General features: G+C 42.2%; 1 protein-coding gene across 5 annotated transcripts in view; it reads right to left on the bottom strand.

Annotated features, from left to right (window-relative positions):
- Window positions 1-22146, bottom strand: part of nbeab (neurobeachin b) — a 160531-nt gene that overhangs the window by 6675 nt on the left and 131710 nt on the right. For 4 of the 5 annotated variants that reach the window (XM_028418798.1, XM_028418801.1, XM_028418800.1 and 1 more), the window contains 8 exons: window positions 21679-21794; window positions 19722-19834; window positions 12737-12877; window positions 11619-11738; window positions 8215-8367; window positions 5882-6049; window positions 1326-1415; window positions 103-295 (listed from right to left, as the gene is read on the bottom strand). In XM_028418798.1, the coding sequence (XP_028274599.1) occupies window positions 103-295; window positions 1326-1415; window positions 5882-6049; window positions 8215-8367; window positions 11619-11738; window positions 12737-12877; window positions 19722-19834; window positions 21679-21794 (1094 nt within the window). The remainder of the gene's footprint in view (window positions 1-102; window positions 296-1325; window positions 1416-5881; window positions 6050-8214; window positions 8368-11618; window positions 11739-12736; window positions 12878-19721; window positions 19835-21678; window positions 21795-22146) is intronic. The other variant, XM_028418802.1, reaches the window with a different exon arrangement.

The raw sequence follows: 22146 nt of genomic DNA, 5'->3' as shown, positions 1-22146 counted from the left end.
CACTGCTGTGGTAGGTATCACATGTGGTGTGGCACACTTTTTTCAAGGGCTTATGGGTATCTTTGAACTCAATGGCATCTATGCAAGCTGGGCTTCACTCACCCACGGTATTGTGCCATCGGTTGACAGCAAATAGGCGGCTGCAAGTGACAGTAACCACAGCAGGTATAGTAAGATGTGGTAAGGTGTTGGCAGCCACATGGGTTACAGGCGAATTGGACGGAAACTTCAGCACCATAATGACATCCTGCTGCATCTGGTCCTTGAACATGAGCGGACTCTGTGGAAGGAAACACTATTGAGTAGAAGAGGGAAAAGACAAAGAAGTGTGGAAAAGGATGGAGGAGTGTGATGGTGGGAGAGGAGAAGGAAGGGATGAGGATGAAGAGGTATGAAAACATGAGAGAGAAAGAATGCACGAGGCAATTAGTGTGGAGGTTGGAGGAAAAACTAGGTTCAGACACAAAGGAGAGCTTCATGCACTGCCCTCTTAGACAGTAGTCAGACAAGGGACCAGTAAGAAAAAGGTAGACATGGAAAACTGGAATGGAGTAGACTGTACATACAGTATGAGATGATGCATACATGATACACAGGTATCAGAAAGATCCAGTGTGAAGCAAAAGCACTGAAAGAGCTTGTGTGTATTTTGAATATCTAATTCTTTTTGCAAAAATGAAGTAAACCTTTACATCCTGAGTAAAAACAACGGATTAGATTGTGATAATAGCAATATGCTAAGTTCTGAACCAGGTTTAATTTTCACCCTGATTACTGGACTCTGCTGAGATAAGTGGACAGGAGGGGATGAAAACATTCTCATCTGTTTAAAGGGTAGAAAATTGAACTAAAAGGTCTTCGAGGGATCTGCCTCTCAGTTTCCTGTAGGGAGAGAGAAACAGAGAGAGCCATGTGTGGATAATGAGGCCAAGGCTGGTTATTACATGGATAGGACAGGGAAGAGAGGATCTCAGCAAAGAGGGGAAATGCTGGGCCAGTAGGGAGCACTCTTCCCTTTAAACTACACTGCTTGTAGGCAGTACCGTAAAACAGTGCAGACTACTGGTACTGAATAGTTGTTTGTTATATTGAGGGTCTGTGACCTACATGAGGTAAAATGTCTGAAATATTTATCTTTTGTTATAAAAGAGTGGGTTGAAGAAAATACAGACTAAGAATTTAGAGCCATATTTCTCAGTTGTGTGTGTCTACTTACAAGCACATGCACAATAACACACACTATCCAGGTCCACACATCTTTCCCTCTCACATAGCACAACCACCAGAGGTGCAGGGAATTTTCCCAGCATGCTCACTGTTCTCACCAGGTGCATGGCGGAGCTGCGTGGAGGATGTGGCTCAATAAGCAACTGAGATGGCGTCTGTCCAAAGCTCTGGATCTGTGCCTCTGTGGCCTGCGGGAGAGAGAGAGAGAGGGGAGAAGGAGAGAGAGAGAGAGCGGCTGTCACAATCAATATGCATCAAAGTGATGGGTCAATGCGTTACTTGACAATGCAAGCAAATCCTAACTCAGCCGTGCCTCTGAGGAGAGGGGGAGGTAAAGGGAAAGGGGTGCACTCCCAATCCGCCTGGGTGCTCCCCCTTCCCCCCTCAGCCTGCAGAGTCATCCAAGTGTTAGTATGGAAGAGACAAGCCTTTTCCTATTAACATGCTTCAGTTAACCATTCCCATTTCCAGGAGCAGGGGCCCCAACTGCACAAACGTTAACCTGGAGTGACATCCAGCTAGGACTGCAGCAGGCCGGCGTGCTTTTAGATGTTATTGTGCTTGAAACAAAGGGGGGAAGCATGTGTATGCACACATGAAGCAAGAGCAGAGAATCACACAGTCCAGGGTGATTTGGTTAGAGGTACCTCAGTGAAGGATGATTTATAAGGTATAACCTATGGGTCTGGATCATGTGTGACTGATAGAATATTCTAGAAAAGAAGCTCTTACAGCTATTAGACGATAATTTAATCTAAATAGACTAAAGATCTGCTTTGCCTGAGAGAGGGGAAACAACAAGCAGCAAGAGCTGCTGAGCTTGACTGCAAGTGGGGCACTCCACAGTGGGAGTGATTGATGTGACTGGAGCCACTTCCACCATCAGAGGGGAGCTTGTAGATGTCCGTCAATGCCACTGTGCACAATGGAACATACATCGCTCAGCCTTTCACCCGCCCTTCGTGCTGCCTGGGCGACTAGCCCTCATTTTCCTCCGCCTGTACACACTACTCACTATCAAAAGGACCCATTGGGTAGCACATGCCACAGTGGTATATGTGGCACAGGAACTGTGGAGGTGGTGCTGAATTAGGACAGGCCACCTGCAAGGCAAACAGTCGCCCCCAACACCCCCTGATCACTTCCTATCTCCCAAAACACCATAAAAGGTGCTGTCCACACAGCTGAGTGCTGTCACATAGCAGTGAAAGTTTCATGTGAGTTGGTGAGCACATTTGGGAACCATTAGGTGTTAGACAGTCTTTCTTTACAATGCAGTCTGTCAAGTAATAAGCAACTGACATTATGGCTATTTAGGGTTAGGTTTGGGGTGAGGGTCCCAATGTCTGCTTAAATGAAGAAATCTGATACAGAGATCAGAAAGGCTGAGAGGGCCATGTGGAAAACATCACCATATTTCATATGATGATTCTATTACCTGGGAAACTGGGCTGCTGCATGTCCCATTTTAGTTGTCTCAGACAACACTGGCCACCAACAATTTATGTGTTCCGTGCATTGCTAGGGGGGAAAGGAGGATCGACTTGTTGAAGGTTAACCCAAGAGCATGTTCTTCCACTACATGATCAAAACATGTCAATATCTCGCAGGTGCTTGAACACTAATCCTCACTGATGCATGTCAGAAACTTATCTCAATCTCAGTCTCAGATGGAGAGCACTTAACAGGCAGTTCATTAGTTTAAGTCACTTCAGGCCCAGCTTTTTGGCTGATAGGTGACACTTATTGCCAAAGCCATCTGGATGAGCTCCCCTCCCAGCAAAAACTGCCTTGTTTGGTTGAGCACCAAACATCCATCATAACACCCCGTGTCTCTCTGTCTGTCTGAATTTATACACATCCATTTTTGGAATGAGCAAAAGCCTTCAGAGGTGAGTGGCTGCAGCTCTCTCCCCAGCTACTGCATGGTTTCCGGCTTGGTGACAGAGACTCCAGGAAGGATGATCAGCCAGCATAATCATCCAATGCACTCATGCAATGAAGCAACACAACAGCTCTGTCACACAGACTGAAGCATGGCCGTGTGTTGACCCACTAAGCAGCGTGGGATCATGCTGAGTCACGACACCTGTGATCAGCAGTGGCAACTACAAATATGTTGCTGCTCCACCCTTTGAGAGATGCCATAGTTTTAAAGCAGCAGTGCTGCTGATTTTTAAGTAAGTAAATCTATTGATATAACCAGTGAGTAGTATAGTAGTAGTATAACGTGATTTGTGTAGTTCTGTGTGCATTATTTTCTGATTTGACACAACACATTCTCTACATGCCAATAGAAATTTGTTTAAGGCTTATCTGGATTTTAAACCTTAAGTATTACTAAAGAATTGCCCTGAGGGTGTTTTGTGAGTGACAGCTTCGGAGCTGATGTGCACCACTGTATGTAGAAGCAGAGGTGTCTCAACAATATGTCCACCAGTAGGTGATTGTCTATAATGAAGCTTTCATCACAGATAACACACATGCTAAGTGATACATTAAGGTTAAAAACTTGAATAAGAACATCAAGGTGGGATCAGCTGCTTCAAAGGCCCTGGTTGGCCAGCCAAAACACTCTGAGTTGTCTTTGTTGATTCAGTGGGGATGGGAGGGGCAGTGGTAGAAGGAGGATTAGAGTCCCACTGATGAATAATTTGTCTATTTATTTATGAGTGACACAGTGGGGTCTGAATCCAGGGGTTGCTGTCATGTTTTTCCATAAGAGAAAGCTGTCAGGAGAAGCATCACGGTGAAGGACTGCTGTTCCGGCAGTGTGCCCAGTAGAGCTGTCACTGCGCCTTCAGCCAGAGACAGAGGCCCGGCAGCATATCAGGAGGTGTCATCGTTTTCATCTGACACACAGGCGGAAATGATCTCTCATGACCTCTAATTTCTTGACATTTCATACATCTTAATTGTTGTGACTAATGCCAGATCTGCAGTTTCACCTGTCAGGCTGGGAATGAATCAATACCCCGAAGTCAATCGTCACTTTTCAGCAGATATTTGCAAGATGTTTGTTGGGCACTTTTCCATGCTTCTGATTCATTCATACAGATCATATTTTGAGCTGTGCTATAGGAGGAGTACTATTGTAAATAGTAATGGGATAAAAATCAAACATATCCAACAGTTAGTCATCTATTAAACTGAAAGGAAGTGTTAACATAGATTTTGTGGGAGATTTATTCTAATTTCAAATGGAAACGTGTGGAACATTATAAAGACCTTCCTTGGTGTTTTTGTTAATAGCCCCTGGAATGATTTTTGAGTTTGTCCTTTAGACAATCCAAAGCATTTACTCACTTTAGAAGGCCCTGTCCTTGTGTGCTGTGCAAATGTATGCTTTCTATGGTAATTGCAGTTTGAGTAACAGCTAGCTGGTCGTTGCTTTATGAATAGATTGTTGACTGGTCATATTACTTTCCCAGCTAACCTGACATGTTATGTTCAATAATGTTGATTTTAGCCAAAAAAAATAAGCCTATAAAACAACAAAACTGATAAAAAAATGAATGCTTGTGCACATATGGTATCATAATTATTGTGGGTTTATGTTTATGGGTTTTCTGATTTTCACATTCTAGGTTTTAGTATATGAACTTTAAATATGAAAAGGTTATACTTTGTGTGACAGAGACAAAAGGAATCCATCAGGAAAAAGAACTGTAACTGAAGGTATGAAAGCTTGTCTTAATTAACGCTCATCATATCCACATTACATCAGTTGCAATTAGCTGAGACAATTTCTTTCCCCAGCACAAATACGTTCACATGTCACAATAGCGTCTACATCAACTGGGTACAATTAGGCAGTCTGAATAGCAGGCATCCTAATGTGCAACTAACTAACGGTACTGTCATGTCTCAGGGTAACAGCAGTCAGGGTGGAAGACAGCTTCTTAAAAACCCCTGAATCTGATGCAAAATAAACAGGCATCATCGAAAAATCCTTCTCCAAACGATGAAAACCAAACCTCTCACAATATGGTTTGGTAATTAGATCAGCCAAATCTTCTGCAGGTGATTTGCATAGTGGTCACTTGATAAATAAAGGCGCCCCTGGAAGTGACAGTATATAAATGACTTGTTTTGCAGACAGCAGATGGTGGATATCACAGGGAGAGACGAGCTCACACTGGAAAGTACCACAATGCATGCCAGCTGCTGCAGTCTCTGATCCCCTTTCCCCTCGCAATTACGCTATGTACAAGTAGTACGGCCAAGCTGATAGTTATTCAATTAATTTGTTAAGAACAACAGGATTCACTCCTTCATCTATTGACTGAGTGACCTTTGGTGATTGATCAAAGAGCATAGTCAGATTCATTGATCTCATTAGGGGAGTGGACATACAATGTATTGTACACAAAAAGAAAGGACAAAACTCTGAGGTAAAGAACAGTAAATTATAATATTATACTCAGGTCATCACTTTAATCTCAGGGCAAACTCAGTGAGTCAGCAGCTCTGCCCGATTTTCTCACAGTAATTTTTCATGACACAATCACTGATTGACAGATGAATGATACAAATGCTCCCGGAGCTCCAGCACATGCCGGAACAAATCGAGACAGGAAGTTGTGCCAATGGTGAATAAGAGAAAAAAAGGGGGCTTGGTCTCCATGGCAATGTGTGTGTGCGTGTGCTTTACCTCTCTAAGCAAAGGGTCAGTGATACTGTCCAGGTTGACGGAGCTCTCGTAAGTCAGGTAGTGAAAGACGTTGAGGGCACGCACCGCCTCTGGGCCCCGCTGCTTGTAGCCGAAAATAAGGTCAATCCACTGATGCAGCTGACATGACACAAACTCGCTTTCCAGGGCCTGTCAGAGGAGTACAGGGCAATTAGAGGTGAGAGGCATACCAGCAGCGCACAGCACATGGGCCAAGAGACACAACACAAATTGAACTTCCACACAACAGTGAGCACAACAAAGCATAGCCTACTGTACACTGATGGCCTACCAGAATATTACATCATCATCAAACATCAAACATGACAAGATGTTGAATTCCTATCTTTTAATGTAGTCGGCTCACTCAGGAAAAGCCTCTTGTATCATTTTTTCTTTGCCTACTTAAAATCCTGCCTTTACACAGAGACAAAGAAACTGGTTCAATACTAACAGGATCCAATTTACTGTAAACCGTCTGCAGGAGAAGCATTGATAAATTACTTGTTAGAGTAGAAGAGGAGGCTGGATTTCTTGTGGGAACGTAAGTGAGAGATTTAGGATAAGGATTTAAGATAATTATTTTATACAATACATCAAGCGACACACACATACTGCCCACTGCATGGCTTCTATTGGTACATATATATTCTAATAAAAGCTATGCATTGTGGTGGACTGATGTATTATCTCCAAATAAGGTACAATATAATTCCCATGCATGCTGGGGTAAGGCTTTGCTGGAGAAATTTACACTCCTCCCCTCGCGTCAGGAATAACAGCCATTACCAACAAAGCCTGCTCGAGCACACAGAGGCAGAGTTTGCCACAGGGCATATCACGACAATTGAAAGTGGCACATGCAAAGATGGGAAGTGGGAGGAAGAGAGAGGGAGGGAGGGAGGGAAGGAGGAAGAAAGAAAAGAAGGGAAAAAAGAGAGTGAGAAAGAGGGGGAGGCAGTCAGAGAAATTCACTGACAGAAATGAAATAATAGAAGAAGCAAGAGTGTGGGCTAGCAAGAGGGAGCAGAACAAAAGAAAGACAAAAAAATGGAGGCAGAGGACTATGATTTTCTGGGCGTGCAAACACACTGGTCTGCGGATCTAAACACAGGCAGCATCACACACGTATCCTTCAACAGTGAGAAAATATCCACTGTAGTTTTCTTTCAGTCGTTTGGAGATGCAGACATGCCTGTAACAACTCCTAGCCTCTTCACTGTTCCCCCTCACTCACACTTACACACACACCACGCACAGACTCTCTCTCTGCCAGTATACAAGCCTGATAGAGCTGAACCAGGCATTGCAGGTAAAGCATGGGGAAAGGTCACCTGCATAAGACCAGCCAAGCTCTGTCACTCTGGCTGAAAAGGTCAAGAGTGTTCCCACAGCCTCATTCTACCTCAGGTCCAAAAGCGCTGTGGCCTCTAACCTTAGGATTCATAACGTGCAGGAAACTTTGTCTTCTTACTGAAGCTGTGGTGGTTTAAGACAGGATCATCCTCATTACCTGATCACCTAAATCAACCTGATTAATTAATACAGAAATTTGATTCTTATTTTGCATAACCAGAGATGCAAGGCCAGGAAACATGTGACTACAGGAATACTACAGGAATACTGAATGTTGAATCTGGGTTTACAGCTCAAAATATCTATTAATAATCACATTTGATAATATTGAACAATCTGACTTTATTTTGAATGGCAACATATGTTGTAAATGTAGGTGTTGGCCTTTCATGCTGTAGCTTTTGCATGATTTTTCTGTGTTCTCATTTATAAAATTGAATGTAGAGTGGAGCTATTAAGTCTCTGTGTTAACTGAATTCAGATTAAAGAGAGAGGAAGGTAATAGAAATCTAATTTTCTATCTGTGTGCTGCTGCTGAAACCTTTTGGTAGCTGTGTGTCATGTGTTGATAGGCTGCCTGTATTAAAAGTGCGCACACACACACACGCCTGCACACTGCCAAAGTGATGAGGCCTGGCATTACAGAGGCTAACACTGCAGGACACAGTTGCCCTCGGTCTCATCTTTGCGTGACTCCTTCGAGGTCAGAGTGTACAGTGTAAGTATTGAGCCATGCACTTTATTAGATGCTTCATGAATAAGACAAGGAGACACAGATGCACCAGAAGGTTAAAGGGGACGAGTGGGAAATTGATTTGCCTCTTTGAGAATGCAGAAAAATAGTAGATAAACAGATACATTGTAAATTAAATCAATTAAATAGTTTTCAGTAAGGATAATAGTTAAAATAGTGTGACTTTTTATTTTCACAAAAACACAAAACCCTGCCTAAGCCTTACCATTCTGTTTATCCTAACAAAGTCTTCAGGCTTCTTGGCCCAGGTTGGCAAGTCCACATCACAAACCATGGTTCTGTCCTCCCTCATTCCCAGATGGTAGCCGTTGCTGTTGACAAACATCTCTGGGAGGTAGTAGAACTCAGGAATAAGCTCCTGAGGAAGAAATGTGGACATGTTTTAGAGTCAGCCAACAAGGCTACATTGCTGAGTACCACAGTCCGCACCATCCAATCGCCTGACAATTCAGCCAAGCACAAGAAATAACATACGTGAGGACAAACGGTCTGTATCCCACTGAGATGAAGTGAGAATTCAAGGGGAAAGGTAACACAAACAAACTAAACAGCAGGCCAAGAGAAGGCGGTGAGAGGTGCTAGTCCAGTTATTCCAGGCAGAGGTGTTAGGTGTGTTAAATGAAACTGGAACTGAGTTGGGTTTTTCTCCCTGGGCTCTGGGTTCTTGTGATGGGGTCAGGACCTTGCAGTGGAGGGGAAGCCAGTGTGGTGAAGGAACCCCCCTCTGTACAGCCTGGTGTGATTCCTTACATAGAAGAAGAGGGCAAATATTTACCCATGTTTTGAGACAAGACTGTTCCTAAGGAGGAATTATTTTTAACTCAGTATGTAGACCATGTATACCTTACATTGCTAATGAGTTTTACTCCAATATTGTGTTTATGGACAGACTTCTTATGTTCCAGTTTTTTTGTATGCTTTATGATGAGCTTTCTAAAAAAATTTTATAATTCAAGTTACCTCCTTAGAGCACACCACATTGTGATCGAACTAAGGAGGGATAAGTGAGTCAAGCCTCTGCACAATCAGGCATATGCACACGAGGAATGTAGATCCTCCACTCTGCCCTCAACAAGACACGCTAAATGTTGTCTATCTGTTAACCTAAAACTATGACGGAGCGTGCAAGTAGCAGTTGTTTTCAGGCTTGTTTTATGAATGCATTGTTTGTCAGATTCTGGGTTACTATGGAGTTTTATATTGCCTATGGGATACATAACGTGCAGAGCTTTTAGGTACCCATAAATCACATGGTTTAGAGAGAGCCAGTTAGCATGACACGGTACAGGCCAATAACACTACTGGTCTGCTGTTGGTCACATTTCACCCTCTGCACATGACATTACTCCAAAGTACCCGTTCCTCTCTGCTTCCCCTCCGCCTCTCACACAGACCATACACACACGTGGCTACACTTTCCCTCCTCTTTTTCGTTTGTAAACTTCCTGTCGTAACTCACCGGCAAGCCGTTAAAACTGCCAGCTCCGTTTTCAAGCCACCCTCCCATGGCAGCCATTAATTCCGCAACAGCATTGTAATGGGCTAACAAGTCAATCACACAAGCCTCCATTGCTTTACACTGTGTCACCTTAATGACATGTTCGTCAAAATCTGTCACCAGTTGCAGTGCTGCTGGATTCCTTCAGACAACATGGTGGCAGTTGGTGTGTGTATAAGGGAGGGTGTGTGTGTGTGTGTGTGTGTGTGTTTGTGTGTGCCCACAGCTTCCAAGAAAAAACTGCCTCTATTTGCCCATGGGTGGGCTGTGCCAGCTTCACATGTCTGCTTGTGCACACAGAAATAAATGAGAGGTATGGATGCGCATTAACATTAATGATGTGGTGGTCGTGGAGGTGAAGCCTTGGTCGGTGCAGGGTTGTTTCCATTTGACTTGCTCTTTTAGGAGGTCATCCCCATCAGGGGTTCAGGCTCCCTTGGTCTTGTCATCATTACTGCTGGAGGAGGCTGGGGTTAATGAAGGAGAGACCCTGGTAAAAACAAGCTCCCTTTAAATCAGAGGCCCAGTGGCCTGCTTAGTGTACTGGGCCAAAACTGACCTTAGCCCTGGACTCACTGCTGTGTCTCAATCTCTGTGGCTGTGCATGGCATTTTTGTGTCTTTTATGTCTGGCTGCTTTACTACCAGTGTGCATGGAAGCCTATGTTTACATGTATGTTCTTTTTATACATAACACATTCAAGATTACAAAAATATATTCAAAAAGTACAAGTAGGACATGTAGAATATCATAAGGGTGGTATTACCCTTGTATTAACCCCCCCCCCCTTTTTGCTGTAGAAATAACTAAAACAAGCACTTGCACATTTTTCTAATGCATTATGAAATACTGTTAGCAATCTTGCATTGTCCTGCACAGTACAATGCCTCTCCTAATAGATCAGCAGCTGTCCTATGTATGTAAAAACAAATGCATGCAGACATACAAGTAGTTGAAAGTAGCCTGTATTTGTTAACAGGGTGGTGTTTGACTATTCTGTTGTTCACTGGCTTGCAGCTCTCTACCTCTGCCTCTCATAGATTGTTGGCTGCTTCTTCCCTCAGATCCTGGCGAGTAAAAGCCCTGTCTGTACATAAAAGACTACATTTTAAATAGCTTTTGTCATTAATGCTTTATTAATTGCCTGGGGCAACACTACCCGATGCTGGGTGTGCTAGAAATATATGACACTTTGAGGTCAGCCTGTATCCCTGCTGCGTGTTATGCAGTGGGCAAAATGGAGGCAAATCAGCAGGGTTCAGCGTTTTCGGTGACTGCTCTGTGGATCTGCAGAGAGAAAGGCTTTGTCTTTTCTCTCAGATACAGGCTTTGTTCAAACTCGAGAACAGTCTACCTCTGAGATAGTTTGCTTTTGCTATGAGATAAATCAAATATACACTGGGTATTCCTGTGTGCTTTGCTGTTTGGATGAAGCATTTATAATTAATGGTATATATTTTTGCAGTGTTCTGGGGGCACAGTAAGGAGGGGAGTGTAGAAATGAAAGAGTAGCATGATATAGCTGCAAATTGTACATGCATATTGCATAGCTGCTAGCTGATACAAAAGAGCCACTTGAGTACATATTTTTTAGGATATCTGTGTTCTCATATTGCAAACAATCATGTATTTTTTTTAATGCTGGACTGTGCTATGACTATATTTCTATTTCTACTACATATAAAAGCAAATATAAAGCAATAATATAGCCACAGTTTATAGCAGGTGGCATGGTTGTAATTCAGTTTAATGATGTGGGAGAAATAGAGGAGTCTTTGCAAAACATGCTGCTAATATGATGCTAAGGAGACAGGAGACTTTGCATCTTTGCATATTTGATGAATGTAGCACCAAAAGTGTGTTTAGAATATCAAGCTGAGCTGTACTTTGGATCACCTGCTGAGATGCAGGGATTTTGTTGAAATCTTGCCCAGTCGTACATGGGGTTTAACAATAATGTCAGAATTAAATCCGTAAAACACAAACAAGACACTGGACTCCTAGTAACCACTAGTCTGCAACACCAATATGAAAAAAAACACATAATTTACTTTTTAGATGACACACAAGAAAGCATGGGTTGTACTTCTTGCTTTTGTTGTGATTCTCACCTTTACATCTGAGGTGTCTCTCTGACAGTTTCTCCAGGAGCGGGTAATGGAAGAAAACGTGCGGTCAGGGTGGTCGAATTTGTTGTTATTGGTACTGAGGAAGAAAGTGGTGAAGGGCTCCTGCAGAGAAAGTATGTGATGTCATAAATAAGTCATGCTTCTTCAGGCCCCTGACACATATTTAGTTTGCAAGTATTGTTTTAAACCTAGAGGGTTCCATAAATATTCAAAATGGACGTCAGATTTTTTCTGCATTAAACCATTGTTATTTTTTCTGCAGCAGACTCCCTCTGTAGACATCAGTCTTTCATTGTCTCCAAGCCTGAGGGAGAATTAATTAGTGTTCTTCCTGAGTACAGTAAGCCATAATGATAATTGGCTGAAATTTGGTTTTCTCACTGAGACGGCAACCATAGCTGGCTGGAGCGGATGGATCACTCACCAGAGGAAGAAAGGGATTGTGGGAACAAACCCACTGAGGCCAATCTAACTGCTGTCAAGGGAGCTCCCTCAGTTCATCAGCCCCTTTCTACTAATGATGGGGAGGAGGAGAAATACAGTACAAACTCCCCACAGAGTGCTTTCAAATTTGTACGCTTCTTCAAAATCACATGCACGCCACCTCAAAGAAGCTGTGCAGGTTATAAGGGCCTGTTCTGTAGGGAAGGCATTGGAAGTGTGCCTCAGTCTCCTCCTCCAGAGTAAATGAGGACAGTGCTCAGTAACCTTGATGGACATGTCTCCGGCGCTCACTGGGTTGCCTGAAACACATAAACCTGTCACAGCAGCCTCTGTAAATCATTACCCAGCCACTCTTTATTTAGTTCACATATGCTGGTTTACTGGCCTGTGAAATGTGTTTTCTGAGCGCCATTGGTCTAACTCGGGCCTAGTCAAATTGAGATGTCGAGCTGCTTCCTGTGAGAAAGCCGACAGACCTCAGAGTAACAGCATCATCACGTCTGACAAGTGACAATCAACTAATGCAGACAAAAAATGAAAAGCTGTCTGAGGTCTGGCTCTGACTTCATTCCTATTCACATACTTGACTAATTCAGGGATTCTGAACACAGAACAATTACTGAAGTGAGGCTGGCTGAAGGAGTGATTCTACTCACTATTCTGACAAGCCAGTGCAGGGTGGAGGCAGCGGTGGAGTAGTGGGAGTTGTAATGACAGGGTGGCATCTGGTCATCCTCCCAAGTCTCATAGCGTTCAGCGTAGAATGCTGCACGCTTCGGATTGAGAGCACCAACAGGCTGAAAAAAGGAAAATGAATAAATTATTTTGTTATATATATATATCATAAAGGGTTGTATAATGATACTTAGAGTCCACAAAAGCAGCTATAGAATATTAACAATAATAATAATAATAAGCCATTTTATTCTTGTAGTCCACTTTAAATTTAAAAGGGCATCATGTGGCTGCATCACTTGTATAATGCATGCAGAAGAAATGATTTACTGCCTGTACTTTCCACAGGTAGTGGAATAAGTGCACCGTTGTAAATTGCCTGTTTTCCTGTTACCTTATATTAGGAAGGCACAAGGAATGGGAACACATAATTCAGAAAAAGGGGGCTTAATTACTATAGACAGGTTGCAGAGTGGTTGCCCATTAGGCTGCATATAGAGAGGCCGTGGCAGAGAGGCTGGTGGAAAAGTTCAGGGCAGACATGCAGCTTTACTCTGGGATTTGTCTGTCAGAGCCCATTATTCTTGTGAACCCTAAAAAGTTCCTGTTGCCCTGTCTTCTGTCTGAAATTTAAAGGGGTACGGTGGTAGGGGTGAGCGGGACAGCGTGCTGAGGATGGAGGGAGGAGATACAACCGTCTCTTGGTAAACGTTGTGGGTAATCCATGTGGATTAACCCTGGCTGACCTGATTTACACCCAACACACCCACCAAGCCAAACACTTTACTCAGCACTGCTACTCCTGTCTGTGCTTAGAGCCGTTCTGTGCTACTGGACACTGCTAATAGAGGTTACTACCACCTGTACAATACTGTGGCATTCAATTCAAACGCACACTGCAGTGGCAGAGAGTTATTCTAACATGTATATACTGAAATTTGCTTTTTATGAAACATCGTCTTTTTATGGAAACGAGCCTTAAATGAGCAATAAATGCAGAATTGAAACAGTCACAAACCATAAAAACTCTCATTGTTTCCCTAATTATTGTGAGGATATGAAAATATATTTATTTGACATTCATCCAGTAATTCTGTGGTTAGTCCAAACCTTGGATGGTGTGGTTCATTATTTAACCGCAGCCTCGGTAATAACTTCAGTATTGTCCTGACACCATCACTGGGTTTCTGCCCTTTGGCAGCTGTTTCATTTTCATCTGTTCTTAAGGCAACAAAATTACCCCCATTAAACATACGTTTAGTGGTGAATAAATTGCTTTCTCTGCCTTTTCAATCACCCCATTCAATATAAGAGCCTTGGAGGCATATTGGCAGTCAATATTAATATACTCAGTACCACTGAATCAGTTACACAGGGGGAAGGGAGGCTGGTAATGTAATCAATGGCAGCTTTTCTACCTGAGAGCTGCAGCTCAGAGGTCAAAAGAAATAAAATAGGGAGCCCTCAAATCAAAATGGTCTGAGGGTGATGCCTAAAATAATTCCAACATTATTAAAATGGCACAGCTATTCTTTTGGCAGCTTCAGTTTGTGCGTAGCGTCAGTGACAGGCTCTTCTAGCCGTGTGGCACAGCACACATTCCTGAAACTCTGAGTCAAACCTAAATGCAGTCTATTTTTTTTTAAACTTTGTTCTTCCTTAAAGTTTAATGGCAGTTCACATCAGCGTTAGCACAATTGAATAGACTGAAAGAGAAGTTTATTGAGATCTGCGTAGATTTACGAGGTGATAATAGTCTTGCATGTGATGTCTTGCCCAGCTGGATTGGGGTGCAAGCCGCAAGACGTCTCACACTCCGTAAAAACTGCTGCTAGGGTGGCTAATTCAGGTTAGAGCCGCACAGAAGATGCACATATTACGTGTGTCAGTGTGTGGAAAAGACAGCTGCAAGTACTAATGAGCGTAAAAAGAGTCAAAGTTTGCAAAATAGCTTTTATCACAATACTGGAAAATGAACTAAAAATGTTATTATAGGCAAGACCAGCATGTTAGAGGGACACAAACAAGTGATTTATTTATGTTTGACTAAATGCAACAAAAACGCTCTTATACAGGAGAATGAGCATGATTTTCTGTTGCTTGTATAGTAACAATGCTTTTGTTCTCCAGTGTGTGCATGGTTGGTGATGTTGGAGGAAGGTAATTATACTAACTGCAAACTGTGTATAGCTTATCCCACAAGACTGCAGAAGTTATTTTTCACAGGTGCTGTCATCCTAAAGAAAATTTGCACCTGGCTGATTGTTTAAAATTGGAACTGTAGTGTAGCAGATTCATGACAAATTCACTTAATTGTAAAACAACACAATAACAAAACAAAGGTGGGTGAAAATAAAAAGCTGACAAATGGCCAGTAAATCCATTCCGTAACTGAACAATGGTTGTGGCTGCAGCTGTAATTACAATTATTAATAGAATTTTAGCTGAATGATTCAGTGCATTGTATGTTTAAGAGAAATATTTGCCCCATTAATCACTATCCTTTATAACAAAAGACCTACTTTGTTGCAGAAGGAACTGAAGCACGTAAAAAGCAATGGAATGATGATACTAGCACTGAGAGAGTGACTACTTCCACAGCATGTTTGCCAAGACAATGCACTCAGCAACGAGTACATGGAAGCTTTGCATAATGAAGCTCCCTCGCTGTTGTTCCTGGGAGAGTTCAAGCATAAAATATAAGGCTACATCCAGGTTAGCTTGAATTCCAACATGGCCTAGATGTGCTGCTTTGGCCAAACCGAAAATAAATATGCTGCATTATGTATGAAAAGACAAAATAATGGTCAGATGAGTCTCTGTCTAATTTTTTGTTTTGACCCTGAAATAAAAAACAAAAATATGAGGAGACTGTATGACTGAGTAGCTGTAATGCTAAACAAAAAGCCATTTATTATCAGATCTTCAGTGCTGCTTTAGTTCTGTCACTCTTTCTATCTGTTGATAAACTCAAATTAGGCTTTGCATACTTGTGTTCAACAAAAAAATAATCACCTCTTCTTCTCCCAGCATTGCATATCATACTGATCACAGGTATAAGACAATGAAGACAACTGGTTCAGACAGTTCCACACTTTCTCCCTTCCAAGTTCATTTCTTGTATAACACATGACCCAGTGAAATAAATCAACACAACCAAACAAAGTATGATCAAACTTAGATTTGGCTTCAGATTCTATCAGGATCATTTCTGGTGCTGCACTGCACAGATGCAGGATAGATGTGGCTATTGGCGAAGTGAGTGTGCACAGTGTCTCCATTTGTTTGGTTATATCTAAGCTACCTCCCAAAGAGACGCATATTGCATTTTATGTTTCAAAAGAAATTACATTACAGTGCGTTGCTATGGTGCTCTGTCAGGAGAAGTCGCAGTCGTTTTTGCTTGCCTTGTCAGAGGCAGGGCTGCATGCAGCTCCAGTCTAATGCAATCAACTTGCTCCAACTCAAGATAAAGCAGATGTGCTCCCAAACAGCCTGACTGGAGTGGAAGTGAGGGTGAAGAGAGCTCCATTATGAGAAGACGTGTGCAGGGAGGGTGCTTTGTAGCAGTGGGCACTGTCTGAAATTTTCCTGGCATCTTGAAAAGATGCCATAGAATAAAAGTTTGAGGAAAAATAAGATTCAAATGCCCTTCTCCGTATGACTGCAATGCTTATTCAAAGTATGCTCACAATCTCGGAAAGATGTTTGTATTTTAGAAAAATAAAAATGTATAAATTGCACAGGTCACTCCTCCATGCTACAAGTAAATGACACACGTATGAAGAATCTAGGTGTTGAACCACATGCTGTTTTTCTTTCCTTTTGCAGTTCACATCATTTAACAGCTATGAGGAAGATTAGCTTCCCGCTTTCTATCATCCACCTGTCACTTCGTCAAGAAATAATCATTAGAATCTAATGAAACACTCCAGTGCATGAATCTATCTGACATCCAAATATGCAGGACTCTGGCCTCAAGGCAAGGCAATGCAGTGTTCAATAGCGCTGTTTACAGCTGACTGAATGCCCAACCAGCAGGTAATTGTAGGTGTGTCCGTGTTTGGGAGGATATTATTTTGGCAGATCAGCGCAGACCTCGAGCAGTTTAAACAATGCTGTCCATCAACTGACAGTCACAGATAATTTACAAACAGGTCTGAGCTATGACGGATCTGTGAGAAAGAAACCTAAAATTGTGCAATACCAGCATGAGATAATTTGAGTATAATTTAACTGCTAACGACAGTTTATTTCCGTAATGCTCCAGCTCACTGACAGATGATATGCAGGGTGAACCAACGGTTTAACAATTAAACACATTAAATCAAGCAATTAATTTAAAAAAGAGTAACAGCCATTAGGGTTTGGTCACGTATCAAAAGCTGTCAGATGCTGAGGAGTAGTTTTGAATGTAGTTGCAGTGTAATAACTACTTTGCTCAATTTTAGTCAATTTTAGCCAATTCTTTGGGGATAATATGCACATGTGCAAATATGCACATAAAGAGCAAACAATTGATTCTCACTGTCATGATCGTAGGTCATCATCACACCATCAGTGGTTCAGCCACAAGCACATAGCTAAAGCTTGGCAAGATGTGACTGTGGGAGTCGGGTGTCTCACGGATCTCACAAGAATCTGTCTTTCAAGATAACAAGAACCATAAAAAGCCTTTTTGTGACCCTGAAAGTCTAGAAAACTGAGTTTTTGGTAGTAAACATTGTGAAAGGTTGTATTTTACATTCTAATCTTAACCAAGAGGCAATGCAAAACAAAGCAAAACAAGCTCTAAAATGGAAAAAATAATGGTCCCACAAATTGGCTCCGCTGTCTTTGGTAAAAGTCGTGTGTGTTACTAGTTCTTCAAGTGGACCTCTGTCAGCCTTACAACAAGAAATGGCCAAAAATGTGATGACATCTCACAACTGTACAGCCCTTTATTACATCTACACTTTCTTCATGTCTTTTAATTTACTCCTAACATGCCAACAAAATTTGAAGCCATACCTCCAGCCTCAGTTACAACACAGCCTTCAACACAACCACCTCCACTACACCTATAAGAAGGACACACTCAGCTCTAATATACAATGAACATGTCTCCAGAGACTGTGCTACCACCACTGATCCATAATTGAACAAAAGGGCAGACCAAGCGGAGAGAGAGGAGAAATGTGGGGGCTTCTGTCCCTCTCTGCTACACTGGCTGTGAACTTTTGGAGGTAAGAGCCCTGGGGTTCCAAGGACAACTGTCAGGAGACACGGGCTGTGAACTCATGCTAATGAAGGCAGCTCAGGCCTGTAAACAGCATGGGAGGATGTCACTGGAATACATTACAATACATAACTGTCTCCCCAGGGCAGGAGGGTTGCACATGGCACAGCCACAATCACCCCCCCACTCAACACACACATGCATCATGTGGCTTTCTAAGCCCACCTGGATACCCCACAGGTAAAGCGGACAACTGCTGAAAAGACAGCACCAAGGCACAAAACAATCTAGTTTTGGTGAAGTGTGTGTGAAGAAGTGATCCGAAGCACTCCACCACCATCCAAGTCACACACAATTCTTTGATTTTTCCTAGTAACAGTCTCTTTCTCTCCCTACATCACAACACACCATGCACATGTGCCTTGAAAAGCTGAAAATTGATGCAAACTGTTGAAAAACTGCAGTGACAAAGTGAGCGTCTTAGTCAGAATGGTGGTGCTTTGAGGGAAACAAGCAGGAATGAAGCAGCGATAAAGTGAGTGAGACAGAGGGAGAGATCAGACAGGAATGCAACTGTTTTCAGGTCAGTGAGCTGCAGTGTGCAGGGGCGAGAGACAGAGAGAGAGAGAGGGAGGGGGTGGTAAACCAGGCCACAGTTTGTGGTAGAGGGATCTGCTGATTTTTCCCCTTCAGTCACAGACAGAGTAAACGTATTGCTGAACTTTATCTATCAGGGTTGCAGGGCATTAGGGACATTGTGTCTAAGGTCTGAGGATTTGGCAGCAGACTCTTGTTATTGCACAGCTTGATGTGTTTTTGACCTGCCACATTTAGAACACCTTTCACTGCAATGCTGTGCTTATGACCCACTCACTTCATCAACCTTGAAAGGAGTTAAGCAGAAACTTTACTTTTTTTTACTACATTTAAGAAATTAAAACAACACAAAACAAACAAAAAACGAGTAGTATTAGGCTTTTATCTTTGACATTTAGACATTTCTATTGCTTCAATTATTGATTCTGCCCACTGCTATCATGCAAACAACTGAACATAGTTTAAAATGACAGCTTTGATAAAATTCACCCATGTGAATAGATTTAGCTATAGAGATCAAATTTTTGCTGTAACCTCTACAGGAGTTAACTCGCCTTTTGTGAGCTTGAGTGGCCAGTTGAGGAACTGCAGGTTTTGCTAATTCACCCTGCAGCTTCCACATGGGTGGTTATATAGTCAGACACAAAAAATTGTTAGATTATATTATGTTATTATTTTGCACACTTATTGTGATACTATAAGGCTGTATATTATAATCAGAAAACATTTTGCAATTTAATAAACACATGGCCAGGCCTTTGTCAAAAACCAGAGGATTACATAACACATTGGGATGCTTTTACACTGAGTATTGGTAATAACAAATATATGCCTGTATAATGCAGAAACCACAAAGCCATTAGAGGCAGTAATAAAAACAGACTGTACAAAGTGTTGAGACAATACAGCACTAAATAAATGGGAAGTAAACTTACATGAAGTAGTTGAGTGTATTTCTGCATGTTACCGTCAGCATTTTCCACTTACTGCATTCATGAGATCAAACTGCACATGATTCTTTTGCCAGTAAATACCATATTGTTTTACAATCTGACTCTTAATAAGGAAATCCCCTGCCATTAGAACCAGCTGCCCTTACTTGCCCCCCTCTCTCTATCATATGGAGTTGCATGGTTGAGAGGCCTCTGTACCTTTGAGAGATCTCTGAAGTTCCCTGGCAAGGTCAAGTCCAGCTCCTCGGAGTCATAGTTGGTGAGGACCCATGGAAAGACCGGGTACTGGTTCAGGTCATTGTATGTCCTCCCTAGACACACAGAGCAGACAGAAATCTGCGAGTGATGAAGGATTGGAAGGGAACACAAGGGTTGAAAGCAGGGCAGGGTACACTTGAGGCTTCAATTACTTTGGGGAATCAACATGCAACATTCCAACAAGCCCCCATTCTCAGAGCCCCCAATCAGACGAACTTCCTTCCATACATCCACACAGTCTGCTAGAGAAACTGACACACTGAATATGAGAATGTTTTCTGTGCTTCCCATGACGTTGCCTGCTGAGTGTACTCTGTCAATAGGCTGCGGGAGTTAAAGGAGGCCTATCTTTAAGTTCATAGAGAACATTAATATCTGTAAGTGGTGAGGAGTGGATGTTGTTACAGAGAGATATATATTCTTCTCGGGGCCACAACTTCAAAAACGCCAGAGATGTCACTGCAGGTCTGATCCACTGATTGGCCAGATGTGAACTTCCTCCACCTTCTGGAAGTGGAAATATGATTTTCAGATGGAAAAACTTGTCATAGGAAATCTATGGGAAAAGCTTAGAGCATGTACCATGTTGTCAATAATGCTTTTCCTTTTTCTTTTAAGGTGACACTGATACAGCTGTGAGGTCAGGTGGTGACCAGATGTAATCCTGGATTGTGCTGCTATAAATGATTTTGTTGGAATTTTAACTTAAACAGTTTTTTTTCTAAAAAACTTGAAACTGTAAAAAAGGTGCAAAACTCAACACTAATTTGAAATATTTGTGTAAATATCTAGTCTTTAACAATACCCTATAAAAAAGATCACCTGGAACCAATCCAGCCTGTGTTCCTGCAGCAGGCTGGCATTAGAGAATCTAAAACTAGCTGAGCAAGTGATAACGTCTGACAGGCCAGTCAATGAGAAGGCTTCTGCAGAGTAGCCGGGGTCTGGGGGAAAGCTAGAGAGCATAATTATCTGGGTTAATGCCAAACACTCAAAAGGAAGCAGCGGGCCGAGAGTGGAGGATGAGCCAGGCATTGGTGTGGTTAAACCTGCTGGTGCTGAGGCCTGAGTTGGTGTGGCAGGATGTTAATAACAGTGGAATAGTGTTTAATTAGAAGACCACTTCCCGTTCGCACCTCTTCCCAGCACTTCACCCCCCGCCTGTCTGCTGCTCCACACTATTCTGACATCCCTGGCAGCCCAGGTCATTACCAAGGATTTTTAATGAATTTTGGGCATGTTTTTCTGTCTGCCTTACATCTAATTAGCTGACAATAATGTATCGAACTTGAGCACAAGCTAAATATAAATATGCATGAATATGCAGCGCGAGAGAGGATGACACCTCTCTGAGCAGAGTAGCGTGCAGTCGTTCTTGCCTTCCCTGTTAGTTGCAGTTCAGATCAGAGAGTCGACAACAGAACCTTTCAACTCCACAGACACACATGTGTATACTCTCACAAAGCTCAGCACTAATTATCTGGCAAAATCTGCTGTGCCTGCTCTTTGCTTCAAACAGCACGCTCACTGAACAGTGAAGAGTACCGTGTTGAGCACCGCTTAAGGGTACTGTAGATTCTTAAATAAATACGACATACCTGAGGCCACTTATAGTGTGTTTCCAGTAGCATTGACACATAAAGTTAATTGATCATGATAGCTAACCTAAAAGTCGTAGGACTCTAATGGGGAAAAGATTCACAGATAATAAGATTAAAACTTTGCACTTTCCCCAGCTGCAGATTTTGTCCAGCTAGAAAAGAAGAAAACAAATCACAATCTATCTGTTTAACTGATGGCTGTGAAAAAGAGAATACATTATCTCCATACCTGCAGCTACTTCAAACCTACACACACAAAATTTCACTTGGAAGAGACACAACATTAGAACACTTACCTGCTATAGTATTGAGAAACATGAGATACTCGAAGTTGGAGATTTCTCTCCTCTGCCAGCGCTGGGTCATATTGGAGGATTTGAAAAGCTGCCGGGGGGTGGCCAAGGAGATGCGCCTGGTCAAAACAATAATAAATCATGAAAATCAATAAATCATTATACACCAGGTTGGTGTTTGTTATGAATAATTTTACATGTATTTTCTTAAAAATGGGGAAAAAACTCTATTTAAGTACTGGTTTGTATTGAAAACCTGTCCGTGTTAGAGTGAACAAAGTGAGCAGAGTCTACACAAAGCTGTAAACAATGGATAGTGGTATTCACAGTTGCAGTTTTGATTCTTGTCAATTAAGTGAAACCTAGGTGTTAATTAAGAGTCTTTCAATTACACCGTTGGTCTTCCAAGTGTTAATTCAGGGCAGTTTGTTTTATACCCACTCAATTATTGCAAGACTGCTTGGTGTGCAG

Source organism: Parambassis ranga, chromosome 13 (genome assembly GCF_900634625.1).
Source record: "Parambassis ranga chromosome 13, fParRan2.1, whole genome shotgun sequence".
Classification (NCBI taxonomy): Eukaryota; Metazoa; Chordata; class Actinopteri; family Ambassidae; genus Parambassis; species Parambassis ranga.
Note: the sequence above shows the minus strand (reverse complement) of the source record. Positions and strands in the feature narration are given on the sequence as shown.